Source organism: Pararge aegeria, chromosome 10, assembly GCF_905163445.1.
Source record: "Pararge aegeria chromosome 10, ilParAegt1.1, whole genome shotgun sequence".
NCBI classification, from domain to species: domain Eukaryota; kingdom Metazoa; phylum Arthropoda; class Insecta; order Lepidoptera; family Nymphalidae; genus Pararge; species Pararge aegeria.
This window is the reverse complement of record NC_053189.1, coordinates 4,149,837-4,177,066: the sequence shown is the minus strand read 5'-3', so window position 1 is coordinate 4,177,066 and position 27,230 is coordinate 4,149,837. Positions and strand designations below refer to the sequence as shown.

At 35.2% G+C, this 27,230-nt stretch overlaps 1 protein-coding gene across 1 annotated transcript in view; it reads left to right on the top strand.

Annotated features, from left to right (window-relative positions):
- The window catches only part of LOC120627016 (CCR4-NOT transcription complex subunit 6-like), an 80,762-nt gene that overhangs the window by 13,118 nt on the left and 40,414 nt on the right, over window positions 1–27,230 (top strand). The window contains exons 2-4 of the mRNA XM_039894854.1: window positions 4,602–4,717; window positions 5,942–6,135; window positions 12,038–12,213. Of these exons, the coding sequence (XP_039750788.1) occupies window positions 4,610–4,717; window positions 5,942–6,135; window positions 12,038–12,213 (478 nt within the window). The 5' untranslated portion in view covers window positions 4,602–4,609. The remainder of the gene's footprint in view (window positions 1–4,601; window positions 4,718–5,941; window positions 6,136–12,037; window positions 12,214–27,230) is intronic.

The following is a 27,230-nucleotide window of genomic DNA, read 5'->3' as shown; positions in this document are numbered from 1 at the left end:
ACTCTTAGACATGCAGGTTTCCTAACAATTTTTTCCTTCACCGTTAAAGCAAGTAATATGTAGTGGGCTCCGGGATTCGAAACCCCGGCCGAAAGTGAAGCCGAAATCCAAACCACTTTAATATACAAGTTACCTATACTCAAGTTGTTGAATGTGATTGCGAATTTAGGAACTTTGTGTGAAAGTGCGACCGCATCATGTACGGAGCTGTGCATGTGTTTGTGTATATTACAAGGTATAATTTTGGCATAGTACTCAGTATTGTGCACCGAGAGTGGGTCATGTAGTCGCGGAGACAGCGGATTAATTTAATTTTAATACAAAACAATCGAGTGTAACCACTACATATAATATTCTGCAAAAAAACTGTGTAATAGTTTCTTTTTTCAAGTTATTATTGACGATCTAGGACTTTCTATAAATCGAAGCAAAACCAAGCTCATGGTGGTAGATCGATCGAGTAAACTTTTCAATATTTGCAGCATTCAGGATATAGACACTGTAGAGACTTATACGTACCTGGGTTCCTTAATCTCTAGTGATGGCTCATGCGTTTCCGAAATAAAACGAATGTTATCTAAGATGATAACAGGCTAACTTGTTAGGGACAGTAGGGTTGGAGTTGACGCGAATACTCGTTTATTACTGGCGACGCTTCAGTGTTATAAATTCCAAATTGCCCCTGTCGGGGATCGAACCTGGACCTCCCACATAATATAAGACAACAACTCTGCCCCCTGCGCCACGGAGGCCATAAAATTATATTATTTGCTGTTGTCAAGTAATCCGTGACCCCATTTGACCTCAATCTTGACCGCGCTATTTTTTTTTAAACAACTTTGAACAGTTACTTTTCTAAGTTTTAAAGTAGGTAAGTAAAAGTTGTTGAACTAAAGTTTTTTTTTTATTATGAACACTAACAAACTATAGCATAGCATAAAAACAACAAATCTAGCTGAATCAGTTATTTTTTTCATCTAAAAGTTTGTATCGTCAAGTAGGTCGCATTCAAATTCTGCTTAGATCATTGGCTATAGATGACCGATAATGTCATCCGAATACAACCAGTTAGGTTATGGCTTCGGCCGCCTTTCCGGGAAAGCGAGTTCGATCCCCGGCACCTGTAACTTACGGAGTTCTGTGCGTTTTAGATAACTTGCTTTATACGTCGTGAGAAAACCTACGCGCTTGAGAGTTATCCATAATGTTCTTAAATGGAGTCTAATAGTACCGTGTATAGTCTAACTTTGGCTTCGGTCTAAACCCTTCTCATTCCAGGAAGAGACCAGTACCCTGTAGACGGTATTTGTTTTATGATGATAATGATCCTGATGATAGTATTCTATAGCATATATAGTGAAGTTAGTTTGTCAGCCATTTTAGCTAAACAGGACTTTAGCAGATCTTGAAATTTAGTAATTAAGAGTCTTATCTTGATTTAAAATAGACTGTAGATGGCGTTTAACAATATTTTATTTATATAGGATAGGGTGGAAATCTCTGTAACGAAAAGCGATTGTACCTGCAGCAATAATTCTAATAATTTATCCAAACTTCTTTTCAAAACGAAAAGAACTAGTCTTCCCGAAACAGTATTTCTATATTCTGTCCTAGATAAATAAATCACATTGTATATAAAGTATTCAGGTTTTAGAACAACAATATAAAATGGTTTTAAAGTAGGTAACTTATCATATTGTAAACTAAATGTTGCTCGCGACTTCTTTCGCCCTTTTTTTCGTTCTCTTTGGAACAAAAAGCGAATCATATATGCTACAAATCAACATGCATGCTATAAATGTGCCAAATTTTATCAAGATCAGTGCAGTGGTTAAGCGGAACATAAGTAACAAATAAGTTGACTTTATATGGCTTTAATTCAAAGTTTAAAGCAGACACATTGGAATACAACATGGAGAAACACATTGGTTGTGGTGCGCCTGAGTTAAATGTCCTTTGTGTGCTTGGTCCTAAAATTAGAACATTAATTAAGCTGTCTGTGATAATGAATTGACAAACACAAAAAGTCCAAATTTACTCAATGAGTTCTACTACAGTTTAATTGTAAAATTGAGGCAGTTTCTTGCAAAGGCTTAAGTAAGCAATGGAGGAAGCTATGCTCGGAGTATCTCAACGTGATAAAATCTGAAATGAGCATCCGAAGAAGAACCTGATTTATCGACATACAACGACTGACGAGTCGTGTATCTAATATGGCATGGCCAAATAGCTCCGGCAGCGACTGCAGGCGATGATGGGTGGGAAAATCGGCGAATACGTAGATTCCTAATACAATTGATGGGTGGGAAAATCGGCGAATACGTAGATTCCTACATCCCGTAGAATTCCCTATAGGTTACTTAAGGGACTCACAGAGTTTTAAGTTGGTGCAAGCCCTAGATAACCATTTCCCCCAACGGATTAAAAAAAAAAAGGTTACATGGCCGAGGGCCGGTTGTCATCTTAAGGAGTCTCAAGCTACAGGAATAAATCTAGCACCGGAAACCGCAGTGGGTCTTCCCACTAAAAATCAACACAAGCGGAACAAGACTGAACCGTGTGTTGACCGTAGTTCCGACAATGGACTTCAATGAGATGATGTCTTTAGTCGTTCAGTTCGTGTATTTCTTAGCGGTTATCACGGACGCGCGGATTGCAAAATTTACCATTGTCAGTAATCTTGCTCTTGCTTAATTGTTGCAATATAACCGTCAGTGATTTATTTATTCTTCGTTATCGCATTTTGAAACGTTCTCTACAACACGTCCCTCTTCGACCTCCAATGCCAAAAGGCCCGTGCAAAGATGCAATGATGGAAAATTTTACTCGTATGAATTGGCACTCTGTTAGACATTTAAACATGAAATGCTTGTTTCGGCGTTTTTTTCAACAATCGCTAATTCCGTCTAGATATTCCTTTGCTAAACTACGTGACAACCAGAGTGTGTGGTATATATTACTTTCATTCCTTAAACGCAGCGCCTATAGATCATCAGAAACAGTTAAGTTCAAATTTTAACTAGCTGACCCGCGAAACTTCATCTGCACCTAGAAAAAAACCTAGAAAGTAATTGCAGCGCTACCTACCAGGTGGACCTGTTTTATTTCCACTATGTTATTCGCGGCCGTACGAGTTATCCTATACCCGTCGCAACTTCTAAGCGATAGGTTCAATTTGAATATTTTAAAAATGAATTTGCAGGTATATAATCAAACTTAATATTTATATTACTTTATTTCTTTCGCATTTATAATATTAGTTTTTAGAAGAATGATACGCATGCATTCGATCGTTGTCCCATATGCCTCGCGACTTGCTGTTATCTGTGAAGAGTTATGTCCTTTATCTCCGACAATATTTATCAGATCTTCATTAAAATAAGACAGAACATGCTTGATAGTATACACTTTCAAATAAAAAAAGAATTATAAAAATCAGTCGAAATTTAACGGAGCTATGAAGTAAATTGATAAAAAATTTCATCCCATTTCCCGGAGGAAACTTATTGTTTATCGGGATAAAAAGTTACAGTTACAGTTACAGATTTATTATAAGTAAAGATAAAATAAAGAAGGAAATTATTGGATTTATACCTCCTTTAGGTTATTTCAAGATTGAAAAATGATCACTTAGAAAGCAAGACTTCGACGAGTATTATATAGAGTTTTTCGCGTTATTAGTTGTATAGCAAAAAAAAACAAGTCATTTAATAGGTATTTTTCCCGTAATAGTATCTTAAAAGTAACCTTTAGAATCTGTATCAAGTTTCTTTACTTTGTTTATAAATATAGTTGCAAGTAAAACTGATCAAAATTACATTACAATATTGTTACATTTAAGGTAAATTCCATCAAACAATGTAGAATACAAATGCCCAGTTCGAGCGTAGCATTTTTTTATGATTATATAATATAGTGTAGTCGCCTATTACGACACCCGCAATGGAGGAAGCTATGCGACCAGCAACGCAGCGTGGTGATTATGGGTAAACCTCCCAGTGGGAGGGGTCTTTAGTCCAGCTGTGGACTTTTATAGGCTTTTGATTGACTGATTAATAATTAAATATACTTGGTTTAAAAGATATCAAGAATCCCAAGGAGTATTGACGTCATACATGTTCAGTCACTCAAAATATGCCAAATCCAAAACAACAAATGTCTTCAAGTTTGAAGAAGACATGTTTGGCCGAGCCCACAAAAGTAGCATGAGGGCAAGAAGAAGGAATAAGAAGTAGAGATTTTTGTGACAGAGTTCGTCCGGAAAAGTACTAGGGCCCATGCTTATTTCTGCCGCTAAGCAGCATTGTTGCAATGTGGTTTTTCTGGCTTAAGAGCGTGGTTGTTGGTGTAATAACAGGCACCTGAGGCTTAACAACTTCGTCTCAGTATACCCTGTAAAGTATTGCTCTGTTTTAAAGGCTATGCACTTCCACTTAGCGCTATCTACGTGGTGCGTCATTATTAAAAAAAAAGAAATCAAGATGTTATGTAGAAGAGAGACCAATTTTATTGGGAATGCTCTGCACTACTGTAGGTATTCCAATTACAAAAAAATCTATATTGTATGTTACTAATATGCGTTTGCCCGGTTCTTATTTCAGGTGACAGAATGTCTCGCAACAAAGACAAGCATGAGGGCGCTAGCGGGCGCACATATCACATTATGTCGGACGCGGAGCGGGCATCTGGCAGGCGCGGAGGCTGGACTACACTTGAGGTACGATATACGATCCATTTTACAAAATAACTGGTACTTTCAATGCCTTAAGTTTTGTTAAATTAACCGCGCCACTAAAGAATACATTTGTAAAAAGCGTACGACGTGCTATCTCATTCGCACGATATTCGAACTCCCGTATACTGTGAGAAAGAGTTAGCATGACATCGGCTGTCTTTTATAAATCTATTCTTTAATGGTGCAGGCACTACATAATATGCTGTCATATTAACTTCTCGGCCACGAATCAGACTACAGTATTCCGCGATTTAGAAATAATATAATATCTAACATTAAATTTAAGAATGGATTTCTTTATTAGGTTTTAATTTGCTTATTTCCATTGAAGTAAACGTAACTCCGAAAAACACAAAATATCTTTAAACATAAAATACCTACATGATTCTTGATCATATTTCAAGGGCGAGGTTTTAATAGCGCCCGCATAACTTCTAAACATGTATTGTTTTTAAGCAAGCAAAAGGAGGTGAACAATACGTTTAAAAGAGAAAAAGATGAATTATGTTGGAAACATATCCAACACAACACCAGATGGACACGGCACGTGTTCGTGGATTTTTTTATTATTTCTACCTGCGTCCTGCAGTCTTGAGAATTGAGTCCACAGAGAAATATAAAAAAAATGTGCGGTCGGGAGACACTGTCAGGAAACTATTAGAGTACAGAACTCGTTTCCTGGAACTCTGAACATATAAAAAAATTCGCTTCGCTACTTAAGTGTATAAGCTATCTGCTACATTCAAAACTGCCAAATCGGTTCATTGTGGCGTGAAGGAGTAACAAAGATCTAAACATACATATTTTATAATATAAATGAGATAAGGTTTGAATTTCATTACTCTCATGCTTAAAGGAAAGTTATGATGGGCTTTATATTGTATTGCTATAGAAAATACTTATTATCTTACATTTATGGTGAAGGTAAATTTTAGCCTGCAAGCCTGAGAGTTCTCCATAATGTTCTCAATGGCGTGTGAAGTGTTTCAATCCACTTGTTGTCCGCATGGTGAAATACGTAACTGATGGGTAACGGGTGTTAACTTAAATTTTCTCCTGATGTCTTCCTTTGGCAGGTAGATTCATCAATTTTATTCCTTGTGAGTGGATATAATCTAGGGATACATTTTGCCTCCTGCCAAGCGCTACTCTAAATACATTAGTTTTTTCCGGATAGGTAAGAAGTTTTGCTTTTTCGTATTCCAGATAACAGGAGGTGTGCGCGCGTTGGCGCCTCCATTGTTTCAACTGACGCACCTGTCGGCGTTGTACCTGAACGACAACTCACTTCAGAGGATCCCGCCCGACATCAACCAGTTGGTCAACTTGCATACGCTCGATATGTCCAACAACAAGCTGCGCACACTGCCCGCTGAGCTGGGAGATCTGATACAACTTAGGTAATGCCACTTTCAACTTGCTAAATTAACGCATCAACTGGTTAAATTAACGATTTAATTTGTTACATAAATACTTCAACTAGTTAAATTAGCGCTTTAACTTGTCGGTTGGTCAATTTTAATAGTTACATTCAATAATAGACTTGCAATTTTGTATGCAGTGCTCGAAGCTTCTTGTTCTCCAACAACAAGTTGAGCGCACTGCCTCCATGGTTAAAATAGTTAATGCATTTGCTACAACTTGTTCATAAACCAATTGGTCAACTTGATATGAGTTGCACGCATTGTCACTGAACTGAGAAAAACTTGACATTTTACGCTAAAGCTAGCATAATTTTATCAATCAGTAATTGATCAACCAACATAGTTTCGATATGGTGATTTCGATATGGTTACATTATATTCCTTAAAAATAAATGTGGCATTATGTCGGAATAGTCACTCAGTATTTTGTCACGCTCTGATGTTAATTGAAAGACGATGTTGGTTGACTTGTGACACAGCATAACTGTTCCGACGTTATTCCATTCTCATTTGTTAAGTTAAAGTTCGTTCCTTCGAACCTTCGACCTAGTTAACTTGGACAAATTCATTAAGCATTATTTCTCTTTTTTAAGTTATACTTCTTTTTGCGCGTTATGAAAAAATGACGAGAGTAAATTTTTACGATGCGCGCGCACACCGTCACAAAAAACCGCTGCCCTGAAGTTAGCTATAAGGTTTGACAGTGTACACTTTCAATTGTCAAAGTCTGGGGGCTCATTCTGGTGATTAAATTTATTCAATAGTACAAAAATCTCCGATAACGAGTCTATTAGTATTCCCAATTTAATGATATTTATTATATCCATTTCTTTAATTATATCGAAATTAGATATTTCTATGTAGAAATATTTTTATTGTTATATATTAATACACTTTTAACTAGATAATGAATTATTATAAAACTTTTAATATATATATCCCTTTTTTAATTTTATCTTGTTACGCCAAAGGAGTATAACTTCTAACGCGTGTACATATACTTTTTTTTTTATCATCTTCATCAATAGCGTATAACAGACCAATTCTGGACTAAACGCCTCTCCCAACGGAAGGGTTTGTCATAATTACCACGTTTGACAGCTAGGTCTGCGATCGCAGTAGATGATATTAGTAGCATGCTACTACTACTAGCTCTAGTAGCTAGTAGTATAGATACTGCCCGTTCTCCATTATATTCCCTTAGTCAAAATGTGGTGGACAACAGTATCCTGACCTGCCGTCACCACACGCCATTTATTTTTTTACCTTTAAATTTGTTTAAATTATTTTGGCTTGGTATTGAATAAAAATTAAACAAATGAAGAATCATGTACTTATGCCTTATCTAGTATTCCATTTCATTTATAATCGTATCTTCATTGCTAACGAAATCTCGGAATTTCAGCTTACGTCATACCCAAATTAATTGCACCTAGGCACCTAAACAAAATATCGTAACATTTCACAACATAATATGCATATTGCTTGTATGTAAAACAAAAGATACTTCTCATAAATAACATAATAATAAATCTTTTATAGATTTTAGAAAGATTAATGTGCGTACAAACTTTTACTATCTCAATTTAAAAAAAAATGCCTGTTAGGTCACTTGTTTGGTACCGCTTAAAGTTGGTGAAGTTCACCAATCCGCACTTGGCCAGCGTGGTGGACTACGGCCTATACCCATCGCACTAAGGGGAGACCCGTGTCTGTAGTGGATATGACAATAATTTTATTCTTCAAATAGCTTTTGCCGCGTTTTTACCGGTTTTAAGAAATCTCATGAAACCATTATTTTACCCGGTATAAAAAGTATCCGATTTCCGTGTTCTGAATGCAAACTATTTTGGCAAGATAAGTTTAGCTGCGAATTAGTGCAGTGGTTTAAGGGTTTTGTTTTATTCCCTTTAAACTCACCTGGGTGTATTTCCGGGATTGAATGTGTTAAGGGTCTTGGCTCTTTCATATATTATGTGCTAAATTAGATCAGATTAAACTGAAAGAAAGTTAGAAAAATACAGACACACATTAGTATACATAGTAAGATTAACAAACAACCAACAAACAAACAAGTTTAGTGGAACTTCAGCAGTTTGTATTCATTGGTTAGAACGCATAAGATCGTAATTAGTATAAGTACTTATTTTAAATTAACTTACTTATCCGGTAGATATAAAAAAAAATATATATATGAACTTATTTAAAAAAAAAAATTAATTTTAGTTCATTTCTTTTGAAGTTGACATATTTTGATAGTTTTTTTATTTCATTTTATTTTTATTAGTACTTTATCGTAAATTTTTGTTTTATGCATATAAACTGGCAATTCCCGGCATTTGGGAATGTATAACTTCTGAATTTTCTCTGGTCTGGTCTTGTCTCTGGCTTTGGCCGTGACTAGATACCACTCTACGTCAAAGACCTGCCTCTAATCGACTTACCGTTACGGTACTGTGTCTCGTCGCTGAGATTGCAGTCAAGGGTTAACTTGCAGTTGAGTATATAAAAAAATATATACCACACGACCAAATTAATTTAAATTTAATACCTACCACAAAATATAATCGTTTAATCGTCCGCTCATACATCTGGGGTCATTATTCTTTACATTATCAACATAGCGATCATTATGATAATATAACAGATACCACCTTGAGTCGGTCGGTGTGCGATATTCGCTCTCAAAACAATCGAGAATCGCGTTATTAGCAAGGTCGATGAACTGTCGCCTGCCATGATAAGCGTCTTGTGACGTATCATCAGTAAACAGCTTGCGAATCCAAAACAGCGCCGTTTAATATTTATAATGAATACTTAAATGAAGGAAATCTATTTCAAGAAAACCTGTTAAAAACAAATGGCTGTTGAATATTTTACAATATATTACAATATTATTAATTATAAATAAATAAATATACTAAAACACTACACGCATCGCCATCTAGCGCCAAAGTAAGCGTAGCTTGTGTTATAATAAAATAGTTTATTTTTCCAAATATTTACAGTTTTAACATGATTGCAAGTTTGGAACCTTCTTTTAGGTGTACTTCACCTGTATGTTATGGGTACTAAGATAGCTGTTGAATATTTTTACACGCTTTATATTAGCTTCACTTGTATGTATGTTTATAACCGACTTCTTTAGGCGCGATTTTGACCCACTTTAAACGGTCAGATTTCTTTCAAACTTTGTAGACATATCGAGGACCGATGATAATACACTAATCTGAAAAGATTATTCCAATTTTCACTATAAAAATAAGATTTTTTACTTATTACTACAGCGCCATCTAGACCCAAATGTAAAAAATCTATGGCGTTCGCGTACCTAACAAATTTCACAGAAAACATTAATTTACTAGATGGTAGAGGGTGTTAGCTGTTACTTTTTAATGGCCTGTTTTAAATAATAATTAGAAATTGCATTTCGAGAGACGGGCACACTGAATAAAAAAAAAATATTTTTTCTATATTTTATCTCTTTAATGGTGGATGGGTTACCAATTAATTTTGCTCAAATAAAAATAATAGATCAAGAAAAACTAAAAAAAAATCGCTATTATGAATAAAATAAAAGAAAGAAATTAGTTTAGTTTTTTATACCAAGCGTGTTTTTTAGTTTGTTTGAACTATTTAATTTATTATGAATGTAAATACATACACGTAAATGCTTACAATGTACAGATAAACAAACAGACACTGAAAACAATCATGTCCATCAAACAAAAATTTTCCAGTTGTGGGAATCGAACCCACGCCTAGGACTCGGAAGGTAGGGTCGCTGCCCATTGCGCCAGTCGGCCGTCTAAGGCATTCAGGTTTCCTCACGATAAGGTAGCATGGCTTTTTGTGTGTATGAAATGCACGCATGAGACCCGTACCCTGTAGTGGACCGTTAATGGGTTGATGACTGATGGGTGATGAACATTAATGTTTTTCAGTGTCTGGGTGTTTATCTGTATATTATAAGTATTTTATGTATATTATTCATAAAAATATTCATCAGTCATCGTAGTACCCATAACACAAGCTACGCTTACTTTGGGGCTTGATGGCGATGTGTGTATTGTCGTAGTATATTTATTTATCGCTGAATTCTCACACAAGTGATGATGCAGTATAAGATGCCAACGGGTTAACCTGTTAGGTGTTTGCCAGTTATATTAAACCCGTACCCCTAATCGGTATATACGCGACATTGTATAACACTAAATCGCTTAGCGGCACGTCTTTGTCGTTAGGGTGGTAACTAGCCACGGCCGGAGCCCTCCCTCCAGAGTAGACAGCAGAAAGTTGAGAAATAATAAATTCCCAAATTGCCCCTGCCGGAAATCAAACCCGGGAACCTGGAAACAACCTTCAATTTAAATAGTTCCAGCGGCCTTCTGAGGGTACTTGCTGGCAGGACTGATTGTCAGTACCTGTGCCATTGTTGCATGGTACACGTGCTTTCCAATCGGGCATGCTCGAAGGGTTTTATATAAACTATTTCCTTAGGCTAAGTTTACTAACAGTTAACTTTGTATTTTACTAACCATTTATGATCCAAGTCGGTTGAAATAAATGTTATTACGCTGTGGATTTAATAAAATAAATTTTATTTATTTTTTATTTTATTAAATCCGCAGCGTACACCGGTGCGCCATGAAGTTTTGTAGTAGAGCAGTAGAGTTTTTTGTGGCAGAGCTCGTCCGGGGAAGTACTAACGCCATGCTCACTTCTGCCGCTAAGCAGCATTGTTGCAATGCTGTGTTCCGGTCTGAAGGGCGCGGTTGCCGGTGTGATTACGGGCGCATGTGGCCTTACACCTTCGCCTCAAATTGATGGTCACAGGGCTGAATGTTGCAGGGCGTACTCCTTGCATACTCTGTATATACTATATATGCTATGATTTTCCACTTAGGTGGGCCATCTGTCTTGTCCGTCAATTGTAACTATAAAAAAGAAGGAATTTCTAAATAATAATAATATATAATATACTACGACAATACACACATCGCCATTTGGCCCCAAAGTAAGCGTAGCTTGTGTTATGGGTACAAACATGACTGATGAATATTTTTATGAATAATACAAGACACTGAAAAACATTCATGTTCATCACACAAACATGTTCCAGTTGTTGGAATCGAACCCACGGCCATGGACTCAGAAAACAGGGTCGCTGCCCACTGCGCCAGTCGGCCGTCACATATATAATAGGTACACACACATATATAACAAAAATGAACTTCATTGGTTATTTATACACTGATTGCTTAGTTAGGGTTTTAAGGAAGGGCAAACAAACAAACATACTTTCGCTATTATAATGTTAGTGCGGATGGACTTAAACAACGTAACACAGTATTATGTCACTGCCGACGTAGAGTTATATTTGTTTGTTTTTATTTTATTTAATTTTATTTAGTTACCTAATTTTAAGATCTTTTTTTTATTGTTTATGTTCTATGTTGATATGTTTTTGTGTAGTATGATAAATAAAGCTTGGATATGAATTGCTCTAACTTCATAGCTCAACATTAACTCGACTGTGAGATGGTGATAACAAAAAAAAATCTGGCTAAGTTTGTTTTGGGCTCTTCTTAGACCAGGGCGCGGTTAGAACCCTAGCTTTAGTTTTAAGTTCATGAATGCAGTTATCACCATCACTAACATTAGTGTAACATGTTAAATGTATGAGCGCTTCATAAGTGCCTGTGATAAGGTTTACATGAATATAACATTTTTGAATTTTGAATTTCTATAATTTGATTTTCACATAAGATGCGTTGTTTTTTTCTCATATAACAGATTTATTATTATTATTATTACTTTAATAGTAAAAAGCCATAATTCAAGGTGAAATTTTAAAAAATGCCCTCTTCTATTACAGAGAATTACACCTACACAACAATTACCTGAGGGTTCTGCCCTACGACCTCGGCAAGCTGTTCCACCTTCAACTCCTCGGCCTCCAGGGAAACCCGCTCAGCAAGGAGATGCTCTCCATCTACAACGACAACAACGGCACGTCGAAGCTGCTGACGTACCTCCTCGACAATATGCAAGGTAAGTGCCATATTTTATTAATTTATTCATCAGGTTACATACATAGATCATTTAATCTACGCAACTGTCTTTAAACATACCTACCTTTAAACGAGCAATTCTTGTATATAATATATACAACGTGTAACCAAATTACGAAATAATGTTGAAGGATGCATAAGTATATTTCATAAGGAATCATCCTGTAAGAATATTTAATCAAAAGGAGCATTTTTTTTTCTGTTCAAACGAATTCAAAACATTCTAAGTGTTTACTTATGACAACCCTAGTATAGGTAAAAGACCGCCACGGGCATAGTACCTATGCTACGCGACGCGTTCCTATTAAAGTGACAGGATTCACATGATTTTAATTTTGTCTGTGATGTTAGGGCTAAATCAGATTTCTTTCATTAAAAACTATGGCAGTGTTTTACTATAAGGTTTTCGGTTTCACAGATAAGTCTCTGGGACTTTACATATTATACCTCTACAGCCTGTGAAGTGTTATTTCAGTTTTCATTTACACGTTGTATATACAGGGTTGATTAAAAAAATACTAGATAGCTCTCGGCCTTTAGTTGTTGTTTTTTAACTCGATTTTATGTGATATATTAAATATTACTCTATTTGTTACTACTCTGTAATGTATCATCGGCGACAGCTCGCGAACGACGACTCGCACGCTCGCAGCGGCTTGGCAACAGGGTTCGATTGTATTTGGTGTTACAGTTTAATGTCACTTTACAGAAGAAACATGATGTATTATTATTTTATGTATGAAATAATTAATTAATATTGAATTTTGAAACTTCGTAGAACAAAAGTTGTTAGTTTTAATGATTGGAACTCAAAGGCCTAAATATTTTTTATTTAACCCTCCATATAATCTGAATCTCGAAAACGGCTCCAACGACTTTTAATAAAATTCAGTAAGCAGGTTAAAACGATCTAGCTAGATTATATTTTTAGAAAAAGCCATTTTATCCGTGTTTTCAAGCAATGAGTTAAATTACGTCACTATATTTCAAGGTAATAATAGCTCGGGTGGGAAATCTTGCGGTCCCGAAACCAGATGACCGCGGTTCAGTTACGGAAGATTATTTTTTCCGCTTTTTTCCACTCATCCTTTTGATTAAGTACACTAAGAAACTTTAAAGAAAACTATGTTACGGTTTTATAACTTAAAATGATAGAGTTCTCTGCAGGAATATCCACAGCAGAAGCGTTGTATCTGCTATTATGCTCAGAAACATGTTGCTTGACCAGAATCTCGTCAATAAAGACGCAGTTGTTTTTCCATCAAATGGCATCAAAGCTTTTTATTACCGTTCTACTATTTTTCCGCTGTTTACTAGTTAATAACTAAATAATCAATCAATAATCAGCACGAATATTTTAATATGTTCGTATATATTTAATTACATAAAAAGATCATACTGTTAATTTAATAGAGATGATAAGTTGACAATGCGACTCGAAACACAGTTAAGAATTAGTCCATAAGCAGTTAAAGCAATAAAAAAAAAATAAGCACTAAGAAAAAATATTGCTAGCACATGAAAGCCTGCATTTGAATAGTCACATAAATACTTAAATAAAATTTGGCTTTAGTTTTAATTATAACTATACTATACGGTTCGTCCATTTAATTAATAGTTTTCAACTCGCGCCCATGAAGTTTCGTTAGCATTTATACAAATAATATAGTACTTCATAGACTGGTACCGCCACCTTAGTGACGTCACACACATAACGGCTACTACGATTTTGCCACAGATTACAAATAATCGGTAGAATTAAATGCTAGTATGTAAACAAGTCGTAATATGTTATTTAAACAGGAAGAAAACAAAACTTTAAGGTTGAAACCAATAAATTAAAACAAAAACATTAGGTATATAAAGTTTTACTTTCTTCTTAGTAAGTATAAGGCATACAAATAAAACTGCCTGTTTTGCCTTCAGTCAACCGGCTTGGCTTTTCTTGCACTCCGGTACTTCCAATGAGTATACAAAGTAGCTTAATATATCCTCATGACCCTTTCACTTATATTCAGAAAGTTGATGTAAGCTCCATTACAAATGATGTACTCCTAACTTACTGTAACCTTACTTATTTATCCTGCCTAGTAGCATTGCAGTTTTTTTTTATACATGTTTCGCACTCAGTTATCCTCTGACATGGTGCCAGGGACCTTCTTTATGCGACTTTTGCTCTGAATAGGTGCCAGCTCAGGATTGTCGTGTAGTGATAATGCTATATTGTTTATTTTTTTTCTCCCTTTTAACTTCACTTTCTCGTCTTCAGTAGCACCGGAGTGCCCCGTCAAATGTTATGTATATATTGTTAATAATGTAAAATGATGAATTAAATTAAGTATTAATATATATATATATATATATATATATATATATATATATATAAAAAAAAGTTGTGTTAGTTACACCATTTATAACTCAAGAACGGCTGGATCAAATTTTATTATATCTGATTTTTTGGATTCCTCTTAGACCGGAATAGGATAATAAGTATTAAAATATAACATTCATCAAAAAAAAAAAAAAAACAAAAAGATCCGCGGTACGAAGTTTCCGGGACAGCTAGTTATAAATAAATGAATAAGATTTTATTCACTTTGCATTGCTGTGTTAAGGTGTGAAGGGCGTGGTTACCGGTGTTATTATAGGCACATGAAGCTCAAAACTCACGCATCAGGTTGATGGATACAGGGCGACACTTAAGGACGGGTACCTTACATGATCGGTGCAGTGGTACTGTTTATTAGCGATGGCTCTCGTTTTACAAGTGGGGCCATGAGCTAAATCCGTCTATTTTCATTATAAAAAAAATTCAAACAAAAGTTGAATGTTTATATACAAGCTAGCAAATTTTAAGGAACACAAAGTCTATTGACCTTACTAAGTACTATTAACAACGGCCTTCACTAGATGGCGCTGACAATAATCGGCGCCAAAACGCCTACAAATGGCATCACTAGATGGCGCTAAAACAAGCGGTTCTAGGTTTTTGGTTTTTTATTTTAATAGTCAATTTTCTATAGCGAAACGTGGCTGGGTCTAGCGGTCTATCATAAATAGTAATTAAACATTAATTTAAATGGTGAGAATTTTGAAAGCTTTATTTACGCGTAAATTCTTCTAAAATGAAACTGACAATAGATCGTCCTTTGCTAATCATAATTCACGTTCAATTCAAGTACTAGCTGACCCGCGCAACTTCGTCTGCATCAAATCGGTTATTATCTGATTTAATGTCTTACAAAAACCATATAAAAACGCGGCCAGGCGTCCGTCTGCATTTTTTTTGCTTTTAGCATTTCTATACCCGTCGTAACTTCTAAACATAGGTCTAATTTAAATAATTTATAGAGGAATTTGCAGGTATATAATCAATTTAATTATAAAACGATTTATTCGGATAAGGATTAATATCATGATAGGAATGTCACCATCTTTAGATTGTACCCATGTTTTGATTGACAATTTATAAAAAAAGCGGTTATTGGGACTTAACAGATAGACATATTTTGTACGGACTTTTTGTAGGTAATAATGATTACTGTGAACATGTAGTACATTATTTTTATATATTATCAATCATTTTCGCGGCGTACGCCAGTAAAGCTCCAAGTCACATCTTTAACAAACATTGTTATATTTCAGCCGATTTACAGAAAACCATAATAAAATACACTAAAACCTTCCACATAAGTCACTCTGTTCATTAGTGAAAACCGAACGAAAATCCGTTCAGTAGTTTGTCAGTTTTTCGCTCAGGCAGACAGACAGAAAGTAGCCTTTGTCACTTTTTATGTCTTCAATTAAGCCTTTCCAAAAACCACGTCAATCTAAAACGCGAATTGCGAAGATTTTGAAAGACAATTGCGGAAAAATAGCCATGCTATCCTGTTGGAGCAGTTTGCTTTTCTGGTATAAAAAGAAGGCTATGAGCTATTCCAGACTATATTGTATGTCTCTGCTAAATTTTAGCCAATTCGGCTCTTTCGTTGTGACGTTAAAGCGTAACAAAAATCCATCCACCCATATATATATATCCATTCTCACAAACTTTCGCATTTATAATATTATAAGGACGTTACGCATGCATACGTTGTCCTTTGCCTTGCTACTTGCTGTAATCAGTGAAGAGTTATGACCTTTATCTCCGAGAATATTTATCAGATCTTTCTTAAAATTAGACAATACATGCTTGATAGTACACACATTTTCAAATAAAAAAGTATTATTAAAATCGGTTCCAGTTTAAGACAAAGATTCTGTTTTGTTTTTTTGATCGCACCAAGAAGAAAGACATTCCACGAAAAGTACATTCACACAAACGCAATCAGGGCCCCAATGTGATCGTGGCAAGGGCAACCGTTTGAGTGGGGGCAATAAATAGATCACGGTCAAGAGCAATGCCTGTCATCAATATAACGAGGTCAATTAAGGTCCGCATGTGACAGTTCGGTCACTCACTTGTACTAATTGAGCTGTTTTGAACTCACGCGGTTTCAATTGATAGTGTTTATTTGTATTGACGCGAACACTGCACTTAGAAGATGCAGTAGGACATCATTTATTTAGGTTTTGAGGACATGCCCGGATAGCACCATGTTGGTTTATGTTACATTTATTACAAAACTAATCTCAATGGAATATTTTTTTTGATATAAAATATAATGTTCATTTAAAATCACAACCCAACGCCATCTCTTTCCGGTCGTGTTCAAACTGTGCTAGGGCACTGACGTATAACCTCACAAGTATATAACCTCCCAATAATAAGTTAACTTGGCTAATGTTTGATATCAGTTCATATCAAGCGCTCAAGCCAACAAGTTGTTTCAATCTTCCACACCTAACACCTATACGCCCGAAATTAACTATCTATCTCATCCAAAATCTATGAAGATTCAAAAAAGTAGTGCTATCTTTTTCCTACTCTTCCCTGCAGGGGAAATAATATCCTCCAATTATAGCCCCTTGAAAGGGATATAATAAACGTGTCCACCCGCTAAGCACGACAACATGTTGTAGGAGATTAAGTTTACTCCCGTTTATTATTACTATATTATTTGGATATTGTTTCCACTTGTGCGCCAGTGCTCTGAGAGTTGATAAAGCTGTGGGAGAAGATAATTTTTAATTCTTTCCCCGGGGAGATAATTGTCTCATGCCCATAAGGATCTATATTCAAGCATCATTATAATATATTCATAAGAGATGTAAAGGTTTTCATTTTTCATTTCATCCCAAGTTAGTGAATGTTGATAAACGGGCACGACCACTTAACATGCTCTCCGAGGCATGGGGGAATATGCTAACCACAAGAACCTAGAGCAGTGAGGATTATCAGAGATGTTATTGGAAAAATAGTTTTTTTACCTAAATTTGCAAACATTGCGTGCATTCAATGTAGAAGATTGACCAATCGAAATATAACTGTTAAAATTTACTGTTTTTAATCGTCGTGATATATTCTTCTTTTAAGCACGAAAATTATCTATCAATTTATTACATTATATAAGAAGTTATTTTTGAGTTTGCAAAATTGCGCTCACAGAAAACGGGCAGTTTTACAATGTGAGTACACTCGAAAATTTGATGTGCTTTTTGTTGTGAAAGTCCTCTATTTTGTGCTCAATGTAATCGTGTTAGAAAGTACGAATGTCTGTTGGTTTTTGTTTTTGGTCGTGTTTTTCAGCAATATCTTGATCGCTGTCACTCAGAGCGAGACTTTTTCCGAAATTTCAATCTTCTTTTGTTATGCCCACTTTTTTTTGTGAATAGAGGCACTTTCGTGTTGAACAAAATAAGACATTTACAGAGACATTGTATTGGCCTCCAATATTTATTTTAGGATTATTATCGCACCATTCTTTGTGTAATTACTTAATCGTCTTTTGGACCGTAACTGTAAAGAATTATTATATTTTGAAACATTAGCATATTCTAGATCGGCTGTTCCCAGATTTTATATGACCTTTGAGTGTATTTTATACTTTAAAATCCGTGATAGTCTAATGATTAAGACTCTGGCTCCTCTTATTTTACGGAGTTACGTTTTAAGCAATCATGTATGCCTTATGCAAAGGAAAATAAGGTATGCATGCTTGACAGTTCTACATTATGTTCTCACAGGTCTTGGTCTCACAATCCGAACTTGGCCAGCGTGGTGAACTAAGGCCAAAAAGCTCATTTCGAAATTAAATAGCTCTCTGTAGTTTGCGGGTTATAGGTTGGTAATGAATCATTTATGTTTGAAGGGTGACTTTTCTTTAAATTATTCACATGTGATAATATGTATAATAAAATTATTTTATAGTAAAAAAAGGTGGTGTAATATTTTTTTTTATTCACACTATTATTAATTTATATTTATTGAAATTTTTAACACTATTCTTAATTTAAATTTATTAAAATTTATTTACTATTTTTTAGTTCGATTTCCTATAAAAAAAGTTTTTTTTAGTTTTTTTTAAACTATTATTTACTACAGCTAACGCCCTCTACCATCTAGTAGCTTAATGTTTTCTGTGGAATTTGTTAGGTACGCGAACGCCAGAGGTTTGTCGTCTGTTGGTAACGCCATAGGTTTTTTACATTTGGGTTTAGATGGCGCTGTAGTTAGTAATTGTAATTAATAGTTCGAAAAAACTAAAAAATCTTATTTTTTTTATTGAAAATTGGAATAATCTTCTCAGTTTAGTGTATTGTCATCGGTCCTCGATATGTCTACAAAGTTTGAAAGAAATCTGACCGTTCAAAGTGGGACAAAAATGAGCTCAAAGGGGTCGGTTACATACAAACATACATACAGGTGAAGCTAATAAAAGCGTGTTAAAAAAAGAACGTTTAGAGAACATTTGAAGGACGGATTAAAATTTTGTTGTAGGGTGGTCTTTATTTAATCTATTTGCATATGAGTACTCATTACATATATGCACATGTGCTTTCATATAATGTCCCTTTATCCATACTAATGTTATCGGGCTTCAGTCGTTCACGCCTCGACACCGCGCCGTCCTTAATGACAATTCGACCCATATATACCCACGATCGAAGGTCGTGAATGAAAGTCTGCAGAAATCCGGTCGTCCAACAAAAATAATGTCTTGATTACACCCGACGAGACATGACAATAGAAACGTTCACGAAACGGTTCACTGAAAAGAGTAGAGAGATATGTATCTTTTAAAAGCTGTATCATTCCATTAGGGAACAAGTGAAGTGAAGCGATCAGCGCTAAAAAAATGTAAATTCGTTTATATTCGAATTAAAATCTATCAGATATTAACAATTATTAGATACCAGTGCCAATTATTAGTGGGTGCCAGACTGTGTGACTTTGTGTCCGATTCAAATGGTGAACTGTTTGACGAGAGTGTAAATAAAAGAAGGATACTTTTTAATAAGTGTTTGACTCTTGTAATGCCTGAATACATTATTAAATTAAAATTTTCAATCATTGGAACCATAATTGCACATTAAATCAATTAAGACGAGAATAGACGAAACTTGATGTAGGGAATTATTGAATACGGGTTGTGAAATCCTGACATAGATAATACAGCACAGACGTACAAAATTGTTGGTCGGTAAAAATAAATCTACCTAGTGTAGAATTTTTTTATTTCTTGTAAGTAATTTCGTGATTCAAAAACTATTTCGTAATAGCGTAAAAGAAAGAAATATACTCTTTAATAAGTGGTATAGTTCATTTGTGTCTGTCGTCCGCGTGCTACCTTAGTGTACATGACAATAAATCCGCGGGAGATATGATTGTTTCACTCCATTACAATGGCGTTAGAAAGTGTGGGAAGACGTTTGTCTATATAATTGATTGTTTCAGACTCCGGCCCGTTACCGCGGCTATTAGAGAAAACGTCCGTGGAAACGGCTTAGTTAAAGAGACTAACGTCGAAAGTGTATTGTGTGGAATGCATATTATAATTATTTTGTTGGCATAGGTCAGTTCCATGAATTGTATCAAGATCGTCTAGTCATATGGGTAAAATGCCACACCATTAATTCTCTTCAGATTCTGGTACTATTTTTATGGGATTAAAATAAATATAATTCTATACTGCTTGTGATATGCGACAACTATCTGTAATTTTTTACCATTTTAGGCGAACGAATAAATGAATAAGTAGGTTTATTTCGTGGATTACCTTTATTGTTTTGTTTGTCTGGTATACTTAAAACATCATTCGCAATATTATTTATTCGTAAAAAATAATCGATATATTATATCAGTCGATGAGTTAGCATTGTTTTACCGTCGGGCTTTAGTGCCTAGTGGTTCAACTCGTCTTCCATTCGTGGTCGTATTTATACTATGTTTAATGACATAATGTTGCCTGGAAGCAAGCCGCTCCGCTTTCATCTCACACAAGATAGAACAATGATTGTTAAATTTTAAAACGATGTTGGAAAACAGCAACTGCTGGGTTTCTCGCCGGCTTCTTCTCAGTAGAATCTGCCTTCCGAACCGGTGGCAGAGTCACTACAAACAGACATACTTGACGTTTAAAAGTGTTAAATGATTTTTTTATAACAGCTTACTTTAGGCCTATATATGTAGCTTACTGTTGCGAGCTCCAATTTGTGTGTGAACGGGCCGGCCCGTTAAGTGTCATCTCTCCGACTACGCGTTACAAGGTTAAGTTGAATTTAGTTATATTTTCGTTGGAGATATTGAAAGAAGGTATTGTTCTTCAATGGGCACTCGCTTTTCAATTGAAACTGTGACCGCAGTTTAACGGGCATACAATACTGCCCGGCTCGTTTGAATGCTTCGGAGCCTAGTTAACCGATTATTGTCCAGTCTGTTTCCGTTGTTTGAGCTTTGGAACTGTTTCATTCGAACAAACATGAAGAGTGTGATTTTTAACCGTCAATAGAATAGAATACCGTATAGAATATCACACCTTGCGAAAAGAAAAAAAAAGTTTATTATTAAGACGATCTAATGTTATCTACATTAGTTTTGCCAATAACAATTTCTAGTGGGTAGGGCTTTGGCTTTCCTCTCGGTTGAACCGATCTCGATGCTCTTTAAGCACCTCTTAACTCTTCCGAGATATGTGCGTTTTTAGCAATTAAATATCACTTGCTTTAACGTTGAAGGGAAATATCGTATTAAAACGTGCATGCCTAAGAGTTCTGCATAATGTTCTCAAGGTCGTGTTAAGTGACTTAAGTGTACTAATCTGCATTTGACCAACGCGAAACTCTGCTCCTTCTGAGAGGAGATCATGTCCCGAAGTGGGAATGGGTTGATGATGATGGTAATAAAATCGGACCCGGTCATACCATCCTCATAAAGATTTCCAACTTCTAATACCTAGAGAAAACGAAGAAGAGTCTCCAATTCCAGCTATATCAAGATCTTCCATGCGTTTCATATATTTTAAGGTGGACTTCATCAAATCTATCAACGACTTACGTTGCGCTGATAGATTTGATGAAGTCCTCCTCAAAGTATCTATCTTCGAAGGACCTGGCTTACTTCGAGGACGAGCACGAAATCTCCTGAAAAATCAAGCTCAAGATATTGCTTAAACACAAAACTAACTGAGAAGAACCAGAAGACAATGGCTTATTTTTAAAGTTTCACTTTCTACCAGAGCATTGCTGGAATACGTCTAAAAATTGGGATACGATAAAAAGCATTGCTATAATTCAAAGCTTTTGAAGCTAATAATTTGGTTTTAAATGAAAATAAAACTAAGTGCATAAAATTCACATTACCAAATGTTAAACATGTAAAAACCACTATACTACTTAATAATGAGGAATTGAATCCGGTGGATACAACAGTATTTCTAGGAATAACGTTAGATGCTAAACTTCAATGGGGCCCTCATGTAAATAATTTATCGAACAGGCTTAGTTCTGCTGCCTATGCAGTAAAGAAGATACGCCACCTGACAGACATAGAAACTGCTAGGCTAGTCTATTTTAGTTACTTTCACAGCATTATGTCATATGGAATTTTACTATGGGGTAATGCTGCTGATATTGGCACTATTTTCGTGCTGCAGAAGAAGGCTGTTCGTGCGATCTATAAAATGGGTCCGAGAGAGTCATTGAAAGATAAATTTAAAGATGTTAAAATAATGACACTCTATAGCCAATACATATTTGAAAATTTAATGTATGTTCACAAAAATATATCAAAATTTAAAAGAAAAAGTGACTGCAATAATTTAAACGTTAGAAGCAAAAATAAACTTGCAGTGCAGTACACTAGACTACACAAAATAAGCAATTCATTTAAAGGAAATTGTATACAATTTTACAATAAATTACCGGTTGATATCTTGGGGATGTCACTAAAGAAGTTCAAAGTTTGTATTAAGCGAAAGCTTATAGAAAAGTCCTATTATAGTATAAAGGATTACGTAAACGATAAAAAAGCTTGGGTGTAAACAATTGCTCTAACCAGGTTGCTTCTTAAATTTTTTCTAATGACAATGTGAGATGGTGATAACAAAAAGAACACCCGGCTAAGTTTGTTGTGGGCTTCTTCTTAGACCAGGGCGCGATTGGAACCCTCGTAGCTTTAGTTTTAAGTTTACGATTGTAGTTATCGCCATCACTACTCACTGCTATGTACACATTTTGTATACAATAACGCATCAAAAGTGCCATCTATGTGCCTATTTGAATAAAGGAATATTTGACTTTGACTTTGACTTTGACTTATAATTCAAGGTTTTGTAAAGTATTTTTTACACTTCAACGTATTGTATTACTAGTTAATGGTGCTCTAAAAACATTGACATAAGAAAGATACATATAAACGAGCAAGTAAATTTGTTCAACTCATTCTAAACTGCATTTATGTTTTATTATTAAGGAAATTGTAGGATTTATGAATATTGCCTTGGATAAAAATTAGTGTAAGTTGTCTGGACGGAGTACTCTCTGTTGCTTAGCCAGGGCGTAAAGGAAAGACAAACAAACAAACACACTTTCGTATTTTTATGTAAGATTATGATTTTAATTTATTTTTAGAGTAATATATTTTTCGTAGAGTAAATTAATATAATTTGTGAAAGTTGTAATAAAAATGTGTGATGAGATTATTTCAATTTTATTTTGTATATAAGTTAAGTTTTTTTTGTAATTCACTTTATTATGTGAGTTTCATGTACCTTTTATATTTGTTTGTTTAAATGTTTGCATGTAAAAAATAGCTGACACAAATTTATCCAAAGTACATGTACTTATGTAGGCGACTATGATTGCTTATACTATATTTCTGTATTTTTTTTTATTCCCACTGGATTCTGGTTTCCCAGAAAACAGTTTAATGCACCAGTTTACAGTTTTACACCCTTACACCCAGTATAAACAAGAATATTAATAGCATTATTATCATCATCTGAGTTTACGCCTCTTCTTAGAGGCAAAAAAGTGGACCATTGGCAACCCCATTGGCACTGTTTTAAAAACATAATTACTCCATACCTATACATTTTTGGCCCGACTTTTAAATCGAACCTGTCATCACGATCCATATTTGAACATGTTTCCCGATAGGCAGAAATTAAGAGCAAGAGAAGTGAAAAGACATTCTCGCATTTAAAATAATCCTATTATACGTAAACATGATGAGCGTTGTTAAAATGTACGCTGCGTAGGCACTATTAGATCGCACGTCCGACCTACAAACGCGCTGAATAAATTATTATCGATTCGATTTTGACTGGTCATCGATTCGAATTTCGAATGACAATGCCGTCGCCACGGCATCGGCACCGGGGCGGTCCGCCGGTGAAAGTGTACGCGAAAGTGAAGGCGGAAACGAGCGGTGACGTCACGTGCGATTTGCGCAAGCGCGTACGCGCCGTTGCGAAATGTTATCTGTATATCGTATTGTTTGTTGGCTATGTGTTGATTTTATTATTCAATCGATAACGTCCATTATTCGGTAGCACGTCATAATTCTTTTATAACGAAGTCATTACAGCCATGGGAAAAGCCATAGTATTTTCTCTTTTCAGGGTGCGAACACCCGGCTCTTACTACCGTGTACACATTTTTGTATGTAATGTTGTTTTAAAAGGTCCTCCTATAAGCACATTTGCTTAAAGATAATAATTATAATAAATAATAAAACCATTTATTCACACGATATTAATAATCACAGAAATCATAGCTTAATACTATGTTTGGTTGTATCACGGATACCTAAAGTGAGTAAAAAATCGCACTATAAAGATATATTTGATTTTGACTTAGAAGAAACCCTATTACTATGACAACACTGTCGTTCCGTTCTTCAGTATGTTTATCAGCGAGCTGTATCTCACGAACAGACTCATCATTTTTTTTTCTAATGTAGCTTTTTTATTTACTAGTTTCGTAGCCTTACAGTAAGGAATTCTTCTTCGTTCCTCTTACTGCCTAGTTCGTCTAGTGGTCAGTATTATAGATTATGGATCACGGAACTGTTAAAACGAACAAAAAAACATCAAAATGATTAAGATTTGACGGAGATATGAAGCTTTTAATGTAAAAGATTGTCCTCTAGATAGCCTTATTTTGAAAGTCGGTTGGAAACAACTTTTAGGGTATCTTTGCGAACGTTAAAAGTGAGAGTCGTAAAGTTTTTATTGCGTAACTCTTCGAATGAGCCACGTGCAATAGGTGTTTAAAAACATTATACGGTTGCTTTAACAACTTTGACATGTATGAATGCGAAGCCAAAAATATTTTCCAAGCTTTGAAACAAATTCCCAATTCCAATTTCTTACATGTGTTTTTAAGGAGTTTTTAAACTACACAAATGGTGTAAAAAAGAATTAGGTATCTGTTATTGTTATAATTTAGTGAAACGGCGACGGACTAGTGGTTAGTGATTCGATTCCTCTAACTTTTCCGAATTAAGTGCGTTTTTTTAAATTAAAGCGTTTAAAATATAAGTTGCTTTAACTGTGAAGGAAAACATCGTAAGGATAACTGCATTCCCGAGAGTTCATAACGTTCAGAACGTTCAGAAAGCCGTGTTAAGTCTACAAACAATCCAGTATTTGGAATATTGCCTAAATCCTTTTCATTCTGGGAAGCCACCCGAGACTAGTAGTGGTCCGGTAATGGGTGGACAGTGATGATGATTACGATGACGATGAATGTTATGGCTGACGAGGCATTTCCCCAGCAGTGGGTCATTAACAGGCTTTGGATAATGATGTTGAATTACAAATGAAGAAAAACTTTAAAAACGAAGTATGTCAGATGGGACAAACGAACAGATCGAAGTACTCACATCATATTTATAATATACAAGATGTATATTATTTATTTATTATTTATGTACCATAAATTGTGATTGTGAACATAAGATACATGAAGTGTACAAAGGAAAGCTTATTTCTATAACAGATCTCTTCCAGCTACCCCAGGGTGTGAGTAAGATGATTTAATTGTGGTATAGGTCAAATAAACTTACCTACTCATGGACGTAAACTCCTCTCCCGTACGTGTTCTAATTTTAATTTTTCATTATGTAAATATCAAAAAACGTTGTGCAAGTTTTTCCTTGACGATGTGTTTTTTTTTGTAAGGAATTTTATTTTGTGCTTAATAACGAAGACTAAAAATTAATCTATCTATTTAGTTTTTTATCGTCGACATAAAATGCGTTTTAGTGGCTTGTTATATAGTATATAGCTTCGTAGGTTTTTTCTGGATCAACGAAAGCTCGTACTTCTGTAGTAGACATATTATTTAAGTATAGCGATCTTTTGTCAGTTCATGCGGATAATGGATCATGTAAGCACTTTTTCTTTTTAATTGATTTACAAATACTTTGTAAAATTCTGAAAAAAAAAGTGTAAATTGACCACGTAGAATTTTAGGTCGCGTTTTATTTTGCAACGTTCTGAAATCGAGTACGGTCATGTCACGCTCTTAATTTTAACTTCATAACGCACTAGTTAACATCTGAGGATTTCTTCGGTATCGGAGCGAGACTTGCGTAGGTACAGAATGTATTTTAGAAGATCTTCGTAGTATTGCATTCAAAAGAGTTAATAAATTATCAAGTTTACAGTTTGTGTACAGGGCATGGATCTTATATTAGTTGATCGAATTAGCACCGTGGTTTAATTTGGTAACTATCTGACTGAAATAGAAAAAGTTGCTAATTCAATTGCACCGAATTTCTTTTCCCCAATAAACGTTTCAATGAGGCCAAAGTTTGTAACCGCATCACGATCGCTGAATACAACCGCAGAAAAAGAAATCATGCTTAAGCAGTTTTTACCCGCAAGTGAGGTCACATTTTAATAAGCGCATTTAAATTCAAATTAACGAAACTCGACATGGGTCCTAAAAAGGAATGGAAATTCGCAGGCGACTTTTTGTCACACGTACAAACAATTAAATGTTTCGTAATAACCGCTTGAATTCTTTTCAATAAAGCCGGATTCACTATCAACTGACGAGCTCAAGTGCCTTCTGAACTTGCAAGTGCGTGGTCTATGGCTTCTATTCATGACTCGGAGCAGTTTTGGGACTTATAACAATTTCTTAATTTGTTGTTTTTAAATGCCTCTATAGGTCTAGAAGTGAGTTATTCTTGAAGACCGAGCCGGGTCTCCGCTCTGTTCAGATTTTTTTTCTGTAGAACTCGCCTGATACTGAGAATTTCCAATTTTATGAACCCTGTCCAATAAAGTCATAAAAAAATTGAAATATTACTTTTGTAAACTAAACTATATTTTGTAATGTAACTAAAATAAAACACCATTTGGTCAAGTGAAACTGAGTCTTCATCATCAGTTTCACTTGACCAAATGGTGTTTCTCGAGAGAAAATGCTCTATTTACATAAAAAAAAACTCAAATCGCGCACTACAGGTGCACCCATAGGGTATTTGGAGAGTTTCTTCGATTTTTCGAAGATCCCTGCAGTAGATCTTCACAAAATAAAATGGTGGGCCCATTTTCTCTCTGGGGCATGAACGAGACAATAAAAAAAGTCATCAAAATCGGC